Raw genomic sequence first — 17,583 nt, forward strand, 5'->3', positions numbered from 1 at the left:
AAAGCGTTCATTGTCCGAAAACATTATCTAGTATGACATATTTAAAATACTTCTCGGCAAACAGTTTAAAAACAAACATACATTTTGCACATTTTGTCCATACGTCTGGGACATACTTGGACAAATCAGTATCTAAAAAGGATCAATATGTGTAATTTGAAGGTGTTCAAAGAGTGTCGGTAATATGTACAGTGTCCTACTGTGTCTAAAAATGCTTAGGTACTAGTTTCTTTACTTTTTGCAGTGTAGTATATATATATATTGGACCCACGGGTTATGAACTTAATTCTTGCCGTAACTCTGTTTGTAAACAGAAATTAATGTAGGAGAAACAAGATACTCTATGTTTCTTAAAACAGAAAACTGTTTCTTGTGATCAAAAATGAAAACGACGTTATCCTTTCCAGAGACAAACGAGTAACACTAAATTAAATGAAACTGTATGAGGGCTAAAAGTCGCAAAAAAAATGCAAGAAAGAAGAAAAGTAGTTTTTGATAGTAGCACTTTGACAAATAATGTTAACGGTAAACGCGCAAAGAGGCTATTATGAGGGTGCAATAATGGATACATGCGTATGTGTCAGTGATGGAATGAGTTCTGACCCACCATGTAACTTGGGTCACGGCTTCTATTTGGGTCATCCGAGTCTGGGTTTCGGTTTTCAGATCCGATCTGACTTGGACAGATCCGAAGATACAAACAGACCCGATGACTCAGACAAACCCGGCGACCCTGAAGCAGCCGAAATATCAGCTTTGCAGTATTGATGCAGAATATATTGTTGATTAATGGTTCATTTGTTTGATTTCTAGTTTGACATTTATTAATCAACATACTATATATAATTCATTCAAATATAATTTCATTTTATTTTCTCTTCCCATACTAAAAAATAATACAGTGATTTTTGATCACAGACTATACACAAAGATTTAACATAATATTTTTTTAGGGCTTTATGGTATCTATTATATACTTAATGACAAATTTTATATGTCCGTTCGACTAAACTTCGACGATACTTCACAAGAAAAACATGTAGCTTTCTTTTCCGATTCTTACGAGTTTATATTCTGATAAACCTTGTAGCTATTCTCCAGTGCAATTCTTTGTTACGAACGCAAGCAAAAAAGAAAATTATATATTTAATGATAACACAGAGAGATATAATAAGGTGGTGTTTGTCACATTCGCAGCCTCAACTTTATATTTCTAATTTGTATGACGATGTTTTGCCGTATCAGGTCACTGTGGGTCATGGGTCTGTCCGGATCAGACCATGTCTGGTGGTTCATGAGTCGAATAGTCTTTGGATCTTCCGGTTTACAAATTTTGTGACCTGTTTTATGACTGGTGTGGGAGCGCTCGTATTCCGAAATATTGTTCGTAAGCTCGAGAAGTTCTCACAAAACTTGTTCATACATGTGAATCGAGTTCTTTCTAAAATGGAATCCACTGTATACCGAAATTTGCTATGAATTAGTAGCTAATACTGAACATTCGTGCACACTATGGCTGTTTCATGTTTGGTGTTGGCAGGGCCGGCGCGAGGGGGGGGGAGGTCGAGCCGTGCCACAGCCCAGGGCGGCAAGTCTAATGGGCAGCAAAATTTGAAAAAAAAAATACTATCAAAATATAATGCTTCCATAATAGGCCCACATGGAAAAATAAAATTGTGTTCACCTGAGAATGTAATTAAACTTAATTCACTTACATTCAGGAAAATATTCACTCAGGAAATTCAGAGTATTCCCCTTCATTTTCAGTTATCCAACTACTAGCCGCAGATATCTCGTTCAGTATTTTCCTTGCCTTGCAGCGGCATAGACGAGATTTTCAGTTAGGATGGATAAGATTATCAAGATGTCTTTTATATTTTTTCTATTCAGCAAGTAAAATATCTTTCACAGTTGATGACTATAACAATTGGCGCCACAGTTCTGAAGCTTTGGCTAGTCATGGTAGGTCTCCTATTCACCTTGAATCGCAAAGAAGGTGGATGCAACTTTCGATAAGACTGAAGAGTGGTCTTATAATTGACGCAGAACACCAGAAAATGTTAAATGCGGAAGCACAACATTGAAAGAACGTAATAGAACTACTAATTGCAATAATACAGTTTTTAGGTGAATAATGTCTACCGTTACGCGGAACATCAGATTAAACTTTATACAAATAATAATGGTAATTTTCTGAAACTGGTAGAATTCTTTGCAAATTTTGACAGCGTCATGGTCGAACACATTAAAAGAACCATGAGAAGACATAATAAATACCACCGTTACTTAGGAAAAGGTGTCCAAAATTAAATTATTCAAATTCTTAGTGAACAAATTAAAATTAAATTACTGTATTTTTTGAGAGCTGCAAAATATTACAGTATAACACTAGACTGTATGCCAGATATTTCTGGTACAGAGCAAATGACAATAATCGTTCGTTTTGTACAAATTGCATACGGTAATGGAGAAAGCCTTGTAAAATTTGCGAACACTTTCTTGGTTTCGTACCGGTAACAGACACTACTGGTCTAGGACTGACAGAAGTAATAATTAAACAGCTAAAGGAAATGAACATTCCTTTCGCAGACATGAGGGGCCAAGGATATGACAAAGGTTCCAATATGTAAGGCAAACATTCAGGTATTCAGAAGAGAATTTCGGAAATAAATTCCCGAGCCTTTTATGTTTCTTGCAATATTCATTCACTAAACCTTGTCGTTAACGATGCAGCCAGAGCATCTCAGTACACCGTTTCATCTTTTTTGTATATTAAAAATGTTTATGACTTTTTTTTTTCTGCGTCAGTTCAACGTTGTACCATACTAAAGGAACATATTAGCAGTTTCACTTTAAAACTATTCAGCACCACAATGTGGGAGAGCCGAACTCATGCTCTGACTCCACTTAGATATCAAATAAGGGAAGTTTGTGATACCTTACTTCAAATAAGTAACGACAATAGAACAGACAGAATGGTCACCCACGATGTTCTGTGTATGGCAAACCAGCTGCGTGACTTTACTTTTTCTCATTTGTTATGTGGTATGACTCCATAAAAACATAGTATAGTAAGCAAAAGTCTCCAAAGTATTGATTCTCATATGTCGGATGCAGTCGGGTTTCTTGGAAATACCTGAGTACTTTGAGAGGAGCAGAAATGATGCAAAGTTTCAATCTTACTTAGTTGATGCGATGGAGTTGGCATCAACATTAGATATGGATGATGCACGGATAGGTAATACACAGTGTAAGCTCGAAGTCGAAAGAAGAGGAGACAGTGGCAGTACGAGGCAGAGGGTGAAGATATTGAAGATCCACAAACAAAATCGATTTTATTTTTTTCTTTTTTTACAAAGTTCTAGACGTGATTGTGTTAGTTTTAAGAGAAATGTTTGAGCAACTTAAGCATCAAAGCGAGTATTTATTTACAATATAAGTAATCTTAATGAAATGCCACTGTACTTTGGTCTGAAAAGTGTACTAAACTTGCCAGCATTTTAACACACGAAGAATTGAAATATATTAACTCTAGTGATTTGAAAGTGTTATCCGCTATAAATTAAGCTTATAATTAATTAAGGAACATGACTTTGCTCCCAATGTCAGTGTTGATTTAGGATTTTGTTAACCTTCCCAGTAACAGTGGGAAGTGGAGAAAGAAGTTTTTTGAACCTTAAGCTTATTAAAAGTTATCTACGTGTTTCTATATCTGAAACACGTTTGAGTGGTCTAGCGATGATATCAAGAGAACACGAATAGGCTGAAACTTTGGACTACGCGAATGTTATAAAGGAATTTGCCCATATCAAAGTAATAAAAGTTTCTTTCAATTAAGGTACGTTAAATTTATGTATCTCTATTGTGTTTTAGCACATTATAAGGCTTAGGCTAATCACTTAATTTTGCCGTAATATCTGATTCATTATATTATCTTCATGCTCCATACTCTATTGTAATCACCTTTTGATATAAAATAAGCTTAAAAATTAAAATTCATAGTCGTTACTAAGCATATATATATACAGGGGTAGACAAAAAATCTAAAAACACTTCATACAGGACACGTAAGTTTGGCCCTCCACTGTACAACACGTGTTGCGGTTGCCAATCTTTTTTTGTTTTCAATGTGTCATGTGGACCTTCCTCTTCCGTCAGCAATAACCAGTTCACCTGTGAATGCCGTGGTGTGAAAGTGGTGCGGTAAAATGGGCGACCTGACAGACTTCCAAAGAGGCATGATCGTTGGTGCTCGTCTGGTTGGAGCTTCAGTGGCAACAGTGGCAAACATTGTGGGGGTTTCGAAAGGCACTGTGTCCAATGTCACGAGCGCATACACAATTCATGGGCAAACGACGTCCGCAAAGCACAACAGTGGTCGAAAGACAATCCTGTCAGATAGGGACCGGAGGGCATTAAAACGGATTGTAGCAGCTAAAAAAAAGACTACTGCAATGAAAATTACGTCTGAACTCAATTCTGGCCTACAAAACCCGATTTCATCGAAAACAGTGCGACGGGAACTTCATAAAATGAAAATTCATGGTAGGGCCGCTATCGCCAAACCCCTGGTCACAGCAGTAAATGCGAAGAGGCGTATCCAGTGGTGCAAGGATTACAAGGCGTGGACTAATGAGCAGTCGAAACACGTAATATGGTCCGATGAATCGACCTTCACCTTGTTTCCAACAACCGGTCATGTTTACGTATGGAGAACACTGTCGCAGACCTATGATACAGACTGTCTGCTCCCAAAAGTAAAGCATGGGGGTGGTTATGTTACAGTATGGGCAGTGATATCGTAGTTTTCTGCAGGTCCCATCATAGCCCTGCATAGAATGATCAATGCTAAGGCGTATGAGGCCATTTGGGGGAACCAGGTTCTACTCATGGCCCAAATATTGTTCCCTGATGGTGATGGCATCTACCAAAATGATTTGGCACCCAGTTACGCAGCAAAAACGATGAAAGCATTTTTTTGAGGAGTATGACCAGGAGTATCACACCTTCCGTGGGTCCCAAAATCACCAGATCTGAAAACCATTGAGCCATTGTGGTCTGAGTTAGAAAGGCGTGTTTATTATTGAGGGAGTGAAGAGTAATGGCGCCAAACAACTTTCAAATTGCCTCCTGTTTGGCACACCGGTTCGATAAGCTAATAAAATGTATTTGCTACCCCTATTCAACTTTATTATCATTCAAATATCACTTTCCTGTGTGGCCACCTTCAAACTGAACAATGGCATTTGTCTCCGAAACCAGACGTGCGAAAATCAATGGTATTCATAATTAAGCTTGTGATAATCTATATTGTGATGTTCTTTCCCTTCTGTAGGTAGGAGTGAGACCTATTTTTTCTTAAAAGGCCCTGTTGCCAATGTGTTGTTATGCACAGATCAGCTTCCAAGAAAAACTTTCCACTGAGGCGCATAATATAATATCATATGTGGAAAACAAAAATCAGTTTATTGTTAAAATGAAGTTAATTCAAATAAATTATCCACCATATTCTGGCACTGACAGTGAATACAAACATCAGTTTACACCACCGGCATTTCATTTGTAGTCAGTTGCGCGGAATTGGTGCTTCAAACCAGCACCGTAACTTAGATTTTTTTTTCTGGAGGGACAAACATTAATATTTGGGCCCTCTAGAAAAAGTTGTTTTGAGCCCTCCCTTCTTCTCATCTTTCTCTTACTCTTTGTGACCTTTCGGAGTCTGTGAGCCTTCCCGCACGCCCCTGGACCCATGCCATAAATGACATTAATTAAAGGAACAATATTGACAAATCTCAAAGCCATACGAATAAATATTATTTCTAGGACCCCTAATAGTAGACATTTTTTACTGAAAAGGGTCCACGACTCAGTTTTGTTTTATTTCTCTTTTGTGTGTTGTTTTGTTTATGTAATATAGTAAACCTGTTATATGCTTCATTTATAATTTTATGGAGTAAGAAAGTTTTGTATTAAAGTGGGCTCCTCTCGAACGGCGGAGAGCTTCTCTGGAAGGGGGGGGGGATAGTTGGTCCCTTCTCCCTACAATTTACGGCCATGCTTCAAACTAATCGTGCTGCGCCTGAGCAGTCGGCTGTGGAACTATCCTGAGCGGTACTCCGAACCCTTGTCAGGATATGTTTATGCATTGCTGAAGACGGTATTTTAATACATCATCAACTGTCATGTTTTTTTTTTTTTTTTTTTTTTTAATTTTCAGTGATTTTGAAATGCCGATTATGGCAGAACATTGGTCAAACTCCAGGGAATATTTGAAGAAATGCAGCGACAAAATAGGCGAAAAATTAAGAAAGAAAATGATCTGCGGGAATATCCCTCAAAACTGCGAAAAAGGTGGTTTATATTCTGGAGAAAACTGATGTTTGCATACATTGTCGCAAGCCGATTTTTTTTTTTTTTATCACATTTATCGCCGATTTATCGTAAAATATTCCCTGAAATTTGGTCACTATTTTCCAACAATCGCCATGAAAATCCTTTGACAAATTATTTTTAAAAAATGCTAACGATGAGATATTGAAACCAGAGCCCTGCAAACCCAGGCCCGAAGACGGTCCGGCCCGACCCGAATGGATCTGAATTCTGTGCCCGGCTCGACCCGGCCCGGCCCGGTCTCGAGCCGGGCTCTAACCGGGCCTAAACGAGCCGGGCACAAATCGGGCCGAGCCGGGCCTGCCCGACTCGGCCCGAACACTGTGAAAGACGGATTGGAAACTAATGTTGGCAGCCTGTGTTAATCGTAATGTGTTTGGCATGGGCGGCGATTAGGGGGGCAAAGGGGGCAGTTGCCCCCGCACTTTTTTGAAGTAACCAATTAATGTATATAGTTTCATTTGGAAATGTAACGATTTTGTATGTGTTACTGATTAATAGGAAAAAATGCTGCCATATAATATTTGCTGTTGCGTGAATACGTATTGGTTGTCTTCCCGTGGAGTAAAGAAAGCTACAGTAATTGCGTTTTAATCGCCACAGAAAATAACCCCAAAAAATAACCTATTGGAGCACAATTTCAGCATACTTTCATTTCTTCTTACAAGGGCTCGATATGTTAGTGAGCCGCTTTGAAGCTAATCGAGAGAACATTATGCAAAAAAGTAGGGCCTATTTCACAAGTTATTCTTTAATTGCACAAAAATTGACAGTTCCTAAAATGTCTTTTCTTCTTTCTAAAGTAAGGAATATCGATTAAAAAGAGCGTGATAAGAAACAACTTCTACCTTTTCCATTGTTTTGTAGTGTAATATACGAGTGAAGTGTTGTGTTTAAGGATGTACGAGTGTATATACAATAAAATTTAGTAAATTGAACATAATTCTAGGTTTTAAGTTTATTTTGTATAACTGAAGTGTGGATTGATTCTAAGTATTGTTGTGTTTTGATGTGTTCCAAGAAAGTGAAAACTGCACCTAATGGCAACGAACATATTTCAAGAAGTTGCAAAACCAAATATTTCTTTAAATGTCGTAGGATATGCTTGTAGTATTTACTGCCTTTCATTTTCTAAGAGTAATAACATACATTTAATAGCATGTGTGGAATTAAATATTAAGTTTTTCATTAATCCTCAGTTTCAATATAACTTTAGCAAAACAAGCATCATTATTCATTACTATGATTAATATTATCCTTTCTATTTATTTGTTTTGCAAATTTATTAAATAATCTGATCACACAATTTTCCAGACAGAATTTTAAGATGTTCATGAGCAAGGAATAAAAATCTCTTCTTACACTTTCGTTGTTTAAGAGTACAAAGGGCTAGTATCTACTTGCTTTGTTCTTCTCAATTTACTTAATAAACTATTATATACGATATACGGTATTTTAACTGAAAATATAGTATCCTATTAGTTATACAACATTTCGTCAAACAAAATGTTAGAAACAACCAGGAAAACTAACATTTATATACAAATATTCAGATCATGTCTTGCCCCCTCACTTTTAACGTCCAACCGCCGCCACTGGTGTTTGGGAAATTAACTCTTTATTCAAGACTGTAAAGTACTGTACTTCTACTACTCTTATTACTACTACTACTGCTACTGCTATTATTATTATTATTATTATTATTATTATTATTATTATTATTATTATTATTATTATTATTATTATTATTATTATTACTTCTACTACTACAACTGCTACGAGCGTCAGAGTTGACATGTCTGGTGGTACATACTTTACAATCTAAGTACAGAAAAAATCGAAGAAATACTAGTTATTATGGCCAGTCTGCGTAGTCTGGCCAGTAGAATGCATTCACATCTGGTGCTAGAGGTCGTCGGATCGATCCCTCCTCGTGTTATGTGAGCTTTGTGGTGGACAAACATCGTGAGCGTGGGAGTTTTTGGATTAGCCCGTTTTCGTCCACTGTCTTCATTCCACCAATTCATCCATCATCATCCATACGTCTTGAGCCTTAATTGCCTAAAGAACATATGAGAAAGTCAAGTCCTTGACCTACTAATTAAAATTTGTTCCGCTACCATTAGACCACGGAGACCGAAACCATGAACTGGCGTGTTCATAAGATTAGCGCAATTTGTAGTAATGTTCAATTAGCACGGCAGATTCCAAATCATATTACATGTTCCTGTATTCTTTATAATTCGATGCTACAATAATAATAACAAAAAAACAATGATCAAATAAATCACCCAGACCCCAGGATCGATGAAATGTTCCTGGAACGGTGCGTAACAAGTAAATAACAGAGCTATATGACGGAATGCGAGGCAGTAAATCAAAACAAAATCCACACATATCATTGTTGATCAAAAAATACCTCAAAAGTCCCCTGAATGAAAAATGTATAGATATCAGCTATCAAAAATGCCTCTTAACATCACATATAATAGAAGGGATAGTTGATATTAAGAAAATGAAAATATAAGGTTTCCTAAGAAACCAATAGTGCAAAATGAACATCGCTTTACTGTATGTCCTTTTACGCATCGAATAGCACGGAAACAGAGTCAGTTTCAGGCTTTAGAGCATTTCTCCGTTCCTGAGTACTAAAAGCTCTTTCAGTAGACGCACTAGAAGCAGGGATAACGAGATACTGACGCGTTAATTTACACAATTTTGGTAATGTTTGTTCTTGTTGCTTCCCCCACTGCAGTATATCTAGTGATCTTACACATGATGACATGTTGAGGTAGATGTCTACTTCATCATCAAATTCACCAGAGACTGAATGTCTATCTTCCCAATCCATTAGTTTATTCTTCTTGGTAGGTGGTTCCAAGTTATGCCAACTAGCCTAAAGGAGACGATGGTGAGATATAAATGAAATAGTGGAGTAAATAAAGTGGAAGGAAACAGGAGAACGCCGCGAACCCCCCACACGGTGTTTGTCCACCACAAAGTTCACTTGGCGAGAGCTCGGATCAAACCAGGGACCCCATACACCAGAGGTGAACGCTCAACCACTGAGCCACCGTTCCCGGAACACCTAATCTACCCTGGCGACTTGGTGATTTATTTGATCATTTATATTTTGTTATATTTGTAGCATCATACTATAAACAATACATGAACATGTAACACCATTCGATATTTGCCTTGCTAATTGAACATTACTATAAATTGCACTGATCTTATGAGCACGCCAGTTTATGGTTTTGCCCTCCGTGGTCCAATGGTAGCGTACCAAATGCTACTTACTAGGTTAAGTACTTGACTTTATCATACGTTCTTTAGGTAACTACGGCTCAGGCTGAATGGATGATGATGGGATGAATTGGTGGAAAGAAAACAGTGGGAGGAAGCGGGACCACCCCAGAAACTCCCATGCACACGATGTTTGTCCACAACAAAGCTTACATAGCATGAGCAGGGATTGATCCGACGACCTCTAGCACCAGATGTGAGTGTTTTTTCTATTGAGCCACTATTCTCCCTCGTAGATCAAGCATCGGTTCACATTCTACGCACACCGGCCATAATAACTAGCATTTCTCAATTTTATTCTGTACTTAGAAGGTAAATTCGGTACCACCAGACATGTCAACTCTGACGCGAAGTCGTAGCACTTGTAGTAGTATCAGCAGTGGTCGTAGTAGTAATAGTAGAAGTAGTAATAGTAGTAGTAGAAGTAGTAATAGTAATAGTATTACCAGTACATCGCAGTCTTGAATAAAGAGTCAGTTTCCCAAACACATTACGATTAACATAGGCTGACAGTAAGACCGTACAAACACGGCAAAAATAGAGGTAGTGGAGGACATTAAAAAAAACAAATAGGCTGACAACATTAGTTTCCGAACCGTCTTTCAGAGTATCCGGGCCGAGCCGGGCCGGCCCGGTTCGGCTCATATGTGCTCGGCCCGGTTAGGGCCCGGTCCAGTTTGATATTACTTGTAACGGGTCGGGCCGGGCCAAACCGGGCGCGCCCGGCCCGTGCAGGGCTCTGATTGAAACACCGTCTTTGAAAGAGGCCAGCTGGGTTCAGAGTCTTGGTCACGTTAGTTCCGCGCCAAGCGTTTCGCAGACAAATGTAGTTGTTCAATTTGAAGGTGGCCACGCAGGAAAGTGCCATTTGAATGACAATACAGTCGAATAGGGTTGGCAAATACATTTTATCAGCCTATCGACCCGGGCCAAACAGAAGGCATTTTGCAAGTTGCAACATACCATTACCCTTCACCCCCTCCATAATAAGTGTCCTTATCTTGCAAAATGCGTATGTTTTGACCTCACCACTGTGTTGGGTACTCAAGAATATTCCCCGACACCAAAAATGAATCACGTATCTCAAAAAATAGTCGCTTCAAACCTTTTGAAAATTTTGTTCAATTTTGAACTTTGAACGCTCGTGATTCGAACACACTTTCAATCGAGGATTTCTCGGTTCGCATAATTATTTCGTATGTAGAAATGAGTCGATTGAGCATAGTATCGATATGAAATCAGAGTAACATCTCGCGACCTTCCCTAGTAAGACAGGGAAGCAGAGATCATTTTTGAGTGCTAACAAGAGACATCACCCAATTGTCCGGCTCCGATTTCAATTAAATTTTTATTGCTGATACAGGACATGTATTCATTACTTGTGATGACAGAAATTCTTGCCATGGTGCATGTTTTCTATTTTTTAATAATTTTTAAAAGTTGTGATGTGGTTAATGCAGATTACTGCAGAAGTCTCTTATTACCCTTTGTAAACGGAGTGTTAATGAAAGAACAACCATGTAGATACGTATAGGGCCTAGGAGGAAGTCGTATGGTACGTATGACCTTGACGGCAGCCATCTTGAAATCCGCCATTTTGAATTAAGGTCAATTTTTTTAAATGGGAATAGGGATATATGATACATAATTTCGGGCTAGAATTTAATTTAATCAGGAAGACAATGGTGAAGTTAGTTTTAAGATGCGCCCATTTGGTGAAAAGTTACAGGCATATTAATTGTTTATACTTACTATGTGCGTAAGACCCTTACCTCCGCTTCTAACCTGCGTATTAATTAATGATAATAAGTGGATAAAGGTTTCGGTAATACATGTTATGCCTAGAGGGAAGTGATACGATAAGGGTATCATTGACGGCAGCCATCTTGAAATCCGCCATTTTGAATTAAAGTGAAGTTTTTTTGAAAACTGAAAACCATAGCATGTGGCACCAGATTTTAATAGTAAATTTTCCCCAAAAGCCAATGGTATGCTTATTTTAGTTCTATAGTTAACCAGTATGAATTTATGACTCTTCTAATGTGCACGAAACGTCCATTATTCGATCTTTTAAACTGGCAACAGTCCTAATTTTCATTGCATGTTTTAAGATTTCAACTGGTACTTTGCAATTGTTTCCATGGCTCATGTTTTCTAAATTTATTACATTCTTTTAAGAGTTGCGATTTGTCAGTTCATGAATAGTGTTGGGATAAGCATCCAGCAATCTTTCTGAATTTTGAAGACTTGCCGTGTAATTATTGATTTCATAGGCAGTGTAATTATTTATTTCCTATGCCTGGTTTTTGGGGAAAATTTACTATTAAAATCTGGTGCCACATGCTATGGTTTTCAGTTTTCAAAACTTCACTTTAATTCAAAATGGCGAATTTCAAGATGGCTGCCGTCAATGATACCCTTATCGTATCACTTCCCTCGAGGCATAATATGTATTACCGAAACCTTTATCCACTTATTATCATTAATACGCGGGTTAGAAGCGGAGGTAAGGGACTTACGCACATAGTAAGTATAAACAATTAATATGCCTGTAACTTTTCACCAAATGGGCGCGTCTTAAAACTAACTTCACCACTGTCTTCCTGATTAAATTCTAGCCCGAAATTATGTATCATATATCCCTATTCCCATTTAAAAAAATTGACCTTAATTCAAAATGGCGGATTTCAAGATGGCTGCCGTCAAGGTCATACGTACCATACGACTTCCTCCTAGGCCCTATACGTATCTACATGGTTGTTCTTTCATTAACACTCCGTTTACAAAGGGTAATAAGAGACTTCTGCAGTAATCTGCATTAACCACATCACAACTTTTAAAAATTATTAAAAAATAGAAAACATGCACCATGGCAAGAATTTCTGTCATCACAAGTAATGAATACATGTCCTGTATCAGCAATAAAAATTTAATTGAAATCGGAGCCGGACAATTGGGTGATGTCTCTTGTTAGCACTCAAAAATGATCTCTGCTTCCCTGTCTTACTAGGGAAGGTCGCGAGATGTTACTCTGATTTCATATCGATACTATGCTCAATCGACTCATTTCTACATACGAAATAATTATGCGAACCGAGAAATCCTCGATTGAAAGTGTGTTCGAATCACGAGCGTTCAAAGTTCAAAATTGAACAAAATTTCCAAAAGGTTTGAAGCGACTATTTTTTGAGATACGTGATTCATTTTTGGTGTCGGGGAATATTCTTGAGTACCCAACACAGTGGTGAGTTCAAAACATACGCATTTTGCAAGATAAGGACACTTATTATGGAGGGGGTGAAGGGTAATGGTATGTTGCAACTTGCAAAATGCCTTCTGTTTGGCCCGGGTCGATAGGCTGATAAAATGTATTTGCCAACCCTATTCGACTGTATTGTCATTCAAATGGCACTTTCCTGCGTGGCCACCTTCAAATTGAACAACTACATTTGTCTGCGAAACGCTTGGCGCGGAACTAACGTGACCAAGACTCTGAACCCAGCTGGCCTCTTTCAAAGACGGTGTTTCAATCAGAGCCCTGCACGGGCCGGGCGCGCCCGGTTCGGCCCGGCCCGACCCGTTACAAGTAATATCAAACTGGACCGGGCCCTAACCGGGCCGAGCACATATGAGCCGAACCGGGCCGGCCCGGCTCGGCCCGGATACTCTGAAAGACGGTTCGGAAACTAATGTTGTCAGCCTATTTGTTTTTTTTAATGTCCTCCACTACCTCTATTTTTGCCGTGTTTGTACGGTCTTACTGTCAGCCTATGTTAATCGTAATGTGTTTGGGAAACTGACTCTTTATTCAAGACTGCGATGTACTGGTAATACTATTACTATTACTACTTCTACTACTACTATTACTACTTCTACTATTACTACTACGACCACTGCTGATACTACTACAAGTGCTACGACTTCGCGTCAGAGTTGACATGTCTGGTGGTACCGAATTTACCTTCTAAGTACAGAATAAAATTGAGAAATGCTAGTTATTATGGCCGGTGTGCGTAGAATGTGAACCGATGCTTGATCTACGAGGGAGAATAGTGGCTCAATAGAAAAAACACTCACATCTGGTGCTAGAGGTCGTCGGATCAATCCCTGCTCATGCTATGTAAGCTTTGTTGTGGACAAACATCGTGTGCATGGGAGTTTCTGGGGTGGTCCCGCTTCCTCCCACTGTTTTCTTTCCACCAATTCATCCCATCATCATCCATTCAGCCTGAGCCGTAGTTACCTAAAGAACGTATGATAAAGTCAAGTACTTAACCTAGTAAGTAGCATTTGGTACGCTACCATTGGACCACGGAGGGCAAAACCATAAACTGGCGTGCTCATAAGATCAGTGCAATTTATAGTAATGTTCAATTAGCAAGGCAAATATCGAATGGTGTTACATGTTCATGTATTGTTTATAGTATGATGCTACAAATATAACAAAATATAAATGATCAAATAAATCACCAAGTCGCCAGGGTAGATTAGGTGTTCCGGGAACGGTGGCTCAGTGGTTGAGCGTTCACCTCTGGTGTATGGGGTCCCTGGTTTGATCCGAGCTCTCGCCAAGTGAACTTTGTGGTGGACAAACACCGTGTGGGGGGTTCGCGGCGTTCTCCTGTTTCCTTCCACTTTATTTACTCCACTATTTCATTTATATCTCACCATCGTCTCCTTTAGGCTAGTTGGCATAACTTGGAACCACCTACCAAGAAGAATAAACTAATGGATTGGGAAGATAGACATTCAGTCTCTGGTGAATTTGATGATGAAGTAGACATCTACCTCAACATGTCATCATGTGTAAGATCACTAGATATACTGCAGTGGGGGAAGCAGCAAGAACAAACATTACCAAAATTGTGTAAATTAACGCGTCAGTATCTCGTTATCCCTGCTTCTAATGCGTCTACTGAAAGAGCTTTTAGTACTCAGGAACGGAGAAATGCTCTAAAGCCTGAAACTGACTCTGTTTCCGTGCTATTCGATGCGTAAAAGGACATACAGTAAAGCGATGTTCATTTTGCACTATTGGTTTCTTAGGAAACCTTATATTTTCATTTTCTTAATATCAACTATCCCTTCTATTATATGTGATGTTAAAAGGCATTTTTGATAGCTGATATCTATACATTTTTCATTCAGGGGACTTTTGAGGTATTTTTTGATCAACAATGATATGTGTGGATTTTGTTTTGATTTACTGCCTCGCATTCCGTCATATACATGTCCTCTATCAGCAACAAAAATTTCATTGAAATCGGCCCCGGACAATTGGGTGATGTCCCTTGTAAGATCATTTTTTGGGGGAGTGACTTGAATTTACCTTACATTCATATATACCAACAAACAAGGGCGCCGATCCCGGGGGACCGAGGGGACCCCCCAAAGGTTATATTTGCCCCGCATTGTATTTATAAATATAGAATATTTTGCATAATTTTAGTGCAATTTGTCTTAAAAACCTCATATATATGCCTTCTGCATCTGAATGCCCCCCCCCCACAAATTTACAGAGAAATCGGCGCCATTGTCAACAAACGACTGAAAGTTTCAGGAGAGTCTCAAGGTGGTGACAGGGAGAGAACCTGAGCTCCCTGACTGTTCCTTTCTGTTGGTAACATTAAATACGAACTGCCGATGGTTCGAGGAGATTTATAAGGTCTCATGAATAACCCTTCTCGTTGTTTCCAACAGAAGGCAGTTTTTTGTACGACCGACCGTAGCTCGAAGAGGCGTATACACCGTACTATCTTTTTATACCGTCAGGGTTGCCAACGAGACAGAATTGACGTACAGTACAGACTTAAATAACGAACGTAATTCGTATGCCAAGAACTTAACCAATAACAATAAAACGATTGTATTCGCATGCAGTGAACTCCCTAAAATACAGGTTAATAATAATAATAATAATAATAATAATAATAATAATAATAATAATAATAATAATAATAATAATAGATTGTGGTTTCGCGATTATACACTCGTACTAAGGATAGAACAAACAAAACAACCTTAGGAAACTAATATCCCGGCTAGAAATGTGTTTTAAAGAAAGAAAAACAAAACTATCTACGTACCTTTGAAAAATTGTTTGACATGGTTCTGGAACTGCACTGGTCCCAAAATCTGTTACAACAATACGCTTAGCAGCCATGTTGCGTTTGAAAGTTTTGTACTGAAGGAAACGATTTTGGTAAGTCACTTTTCCATTCTGGAAGGAAAACCTGAAACAAAGATTCATTAGACAGAAATATTATCTTCAAGTGTTGTTAGTAATTTGAAGATAAATTATTTTATCTTGAATTACTAAACGTTTTAAACAAATGAGTGAACGAGTGCATTTATTACCAAGCATGCCGGAAAATAATAATGTATTTCATTGTACAAAAGGATGGGTGTAATCTAATCTAATATAAATAAAATAAAGAGTTTGTGTGTTTGTCTGTCTGTCTGTGTGCGGCCTGGGGACCAGACGAGTGTACCGAGAATTACCAAATTTTGGTTAGGGGTACCTTGGCCCACGCCCCAGATCAAGACGAAGCACTTTTTTCAAATTTCGAACCAGAGGGTTTCAGGGGGATGTTTACCGGAACCGGCTTGGGAACCAGACAAATTGACCGACAGTTACCAAATTTTAGTCACGAATACCTTGGTCCAGGCTCCAGACCAGAGTTAAACGTTTTTGTCAAAATTCGAACCAGGGGGGTCTCAGGGGAAGGGGGCGTTTACCAGGACATGTAAAAGTAGAAGAAAATGACCGATATTAGTGTCGAATTCATAGTTTTCGCAGTCGCTGAAATCAATGGTGAAACTCCGATCGCATTAACTTCCAAATTCACGCTATTCGGTTCCGGACCGGGGGTCACCGGGGCGGGTGTGAGATACCGAGAAATATAAAAGTAATCCAAAATGACCGATATTAGTGTCAAATCCATAGTTTTCGCGGTCGCTGAAATCAATGGTGATACTCCCACAGGCGTTGGCTTCCAAATACAGCCCCCGTGCGAAGCATGGGTATATTCAACTAGTCTACAATAGACTCACAAATCGGAAGAGTAATATAGGAAGTCCACTATGATGTCCCTGTTTTGTTTCAATAATATTTTGTCAGTAACAATATAACATTAGTAATATTATTCCTTTATTATGCTCTGTTGTATATCATTAATTAATTGTTATCTAACTGCTGTCTGTTGCAGGTTTAATCGCAAAGAAGTAAAGATGATGCCTAGAGGAGGCGTCTCTAACAGTGCTCGGACTGCTGATAGAATAGAAATATGGCATTCGCCGACAATGGTGCAGAGAAGGTGGTAACGGGTGCGGGAACTTCTTGCGACTCTGAATGTGAACACAATAAAGGGACGACATGCATATTTGATGCGTACGGATTGAGTTACTCAACAAAAGGTTACTGGGTCCCCAAAGAAAATTGTCTCTAACGAGGCTAAAGTTAATTAACACTGTTGCGGCGTTTGCACAAGGTCGCGTGAAGTTCTGGAGGTAATATCAAAGGTACTTGAATTTACTATATGGTTCAATTCAACAGATAGTGAAGGAGATAAAATGGCGGCCATGCAATATCACCGGAAGACTGTAACGTTAGGATGGAATTTGATGGGTTGGTAACGTTTTTCCAGGCCGTGTTATCGGATGTTTCGGAAACGTTGGCTGGCCAGTGTGAAACATAGACTTTACCCATTGGATTTCTTTCTTTGCGGGTATTTGAACGATAAAGTGTACGCTAGAAAACTGAGTGATTTGGGCACTTTGAAAGCGATGATTAGATGGAAGTTTGCGTCCGTCCCGAGCGATATATTGCAAAAGTCAAAAGTTGAACTTCGCCTGCAACGGTGCGTTACTAACGTTGATGCCCATGTT

At 38.8% G+C, this 17,583-nt stretch overlaps 1 protein-coding gene across 1 annotated transcript in view; it reads right to left on the reverse strand.

The window, feature by feature from the left end:
• The window catches only part of LOC145672004 (carotenoid isomerooxygenase-like), a 108,115-nt gene that overhangs the window by 86,863 nt on the left and 3,669 nt on the right, over window positions 1-17,583 (reverse strand). The window contains exon 3 of the mRNA XM_081741186.1: window positions 15,783-15,929. Within this exon, the coding sequence (XP_081597312.1) occupies window positions 15,783-15,929 (147 nt within the window). The remainder of the gene's footprint in view (window positions 1-15,782; window positions 15,930-17,583) is intronic.

Source organism: Thermobia domestica, chromosome 15, assembly GCF_964235325.1.
Source record: "Thermobia domestica chromosome 15, izTheDome1.hap1.1, whole genome shotgun sequence".
NCBI lineage: Eukaryota > Metazoa > Arthropoda > Insecta > Zygentoma > Lepismatidae > Thermobia > Thermobia domestica.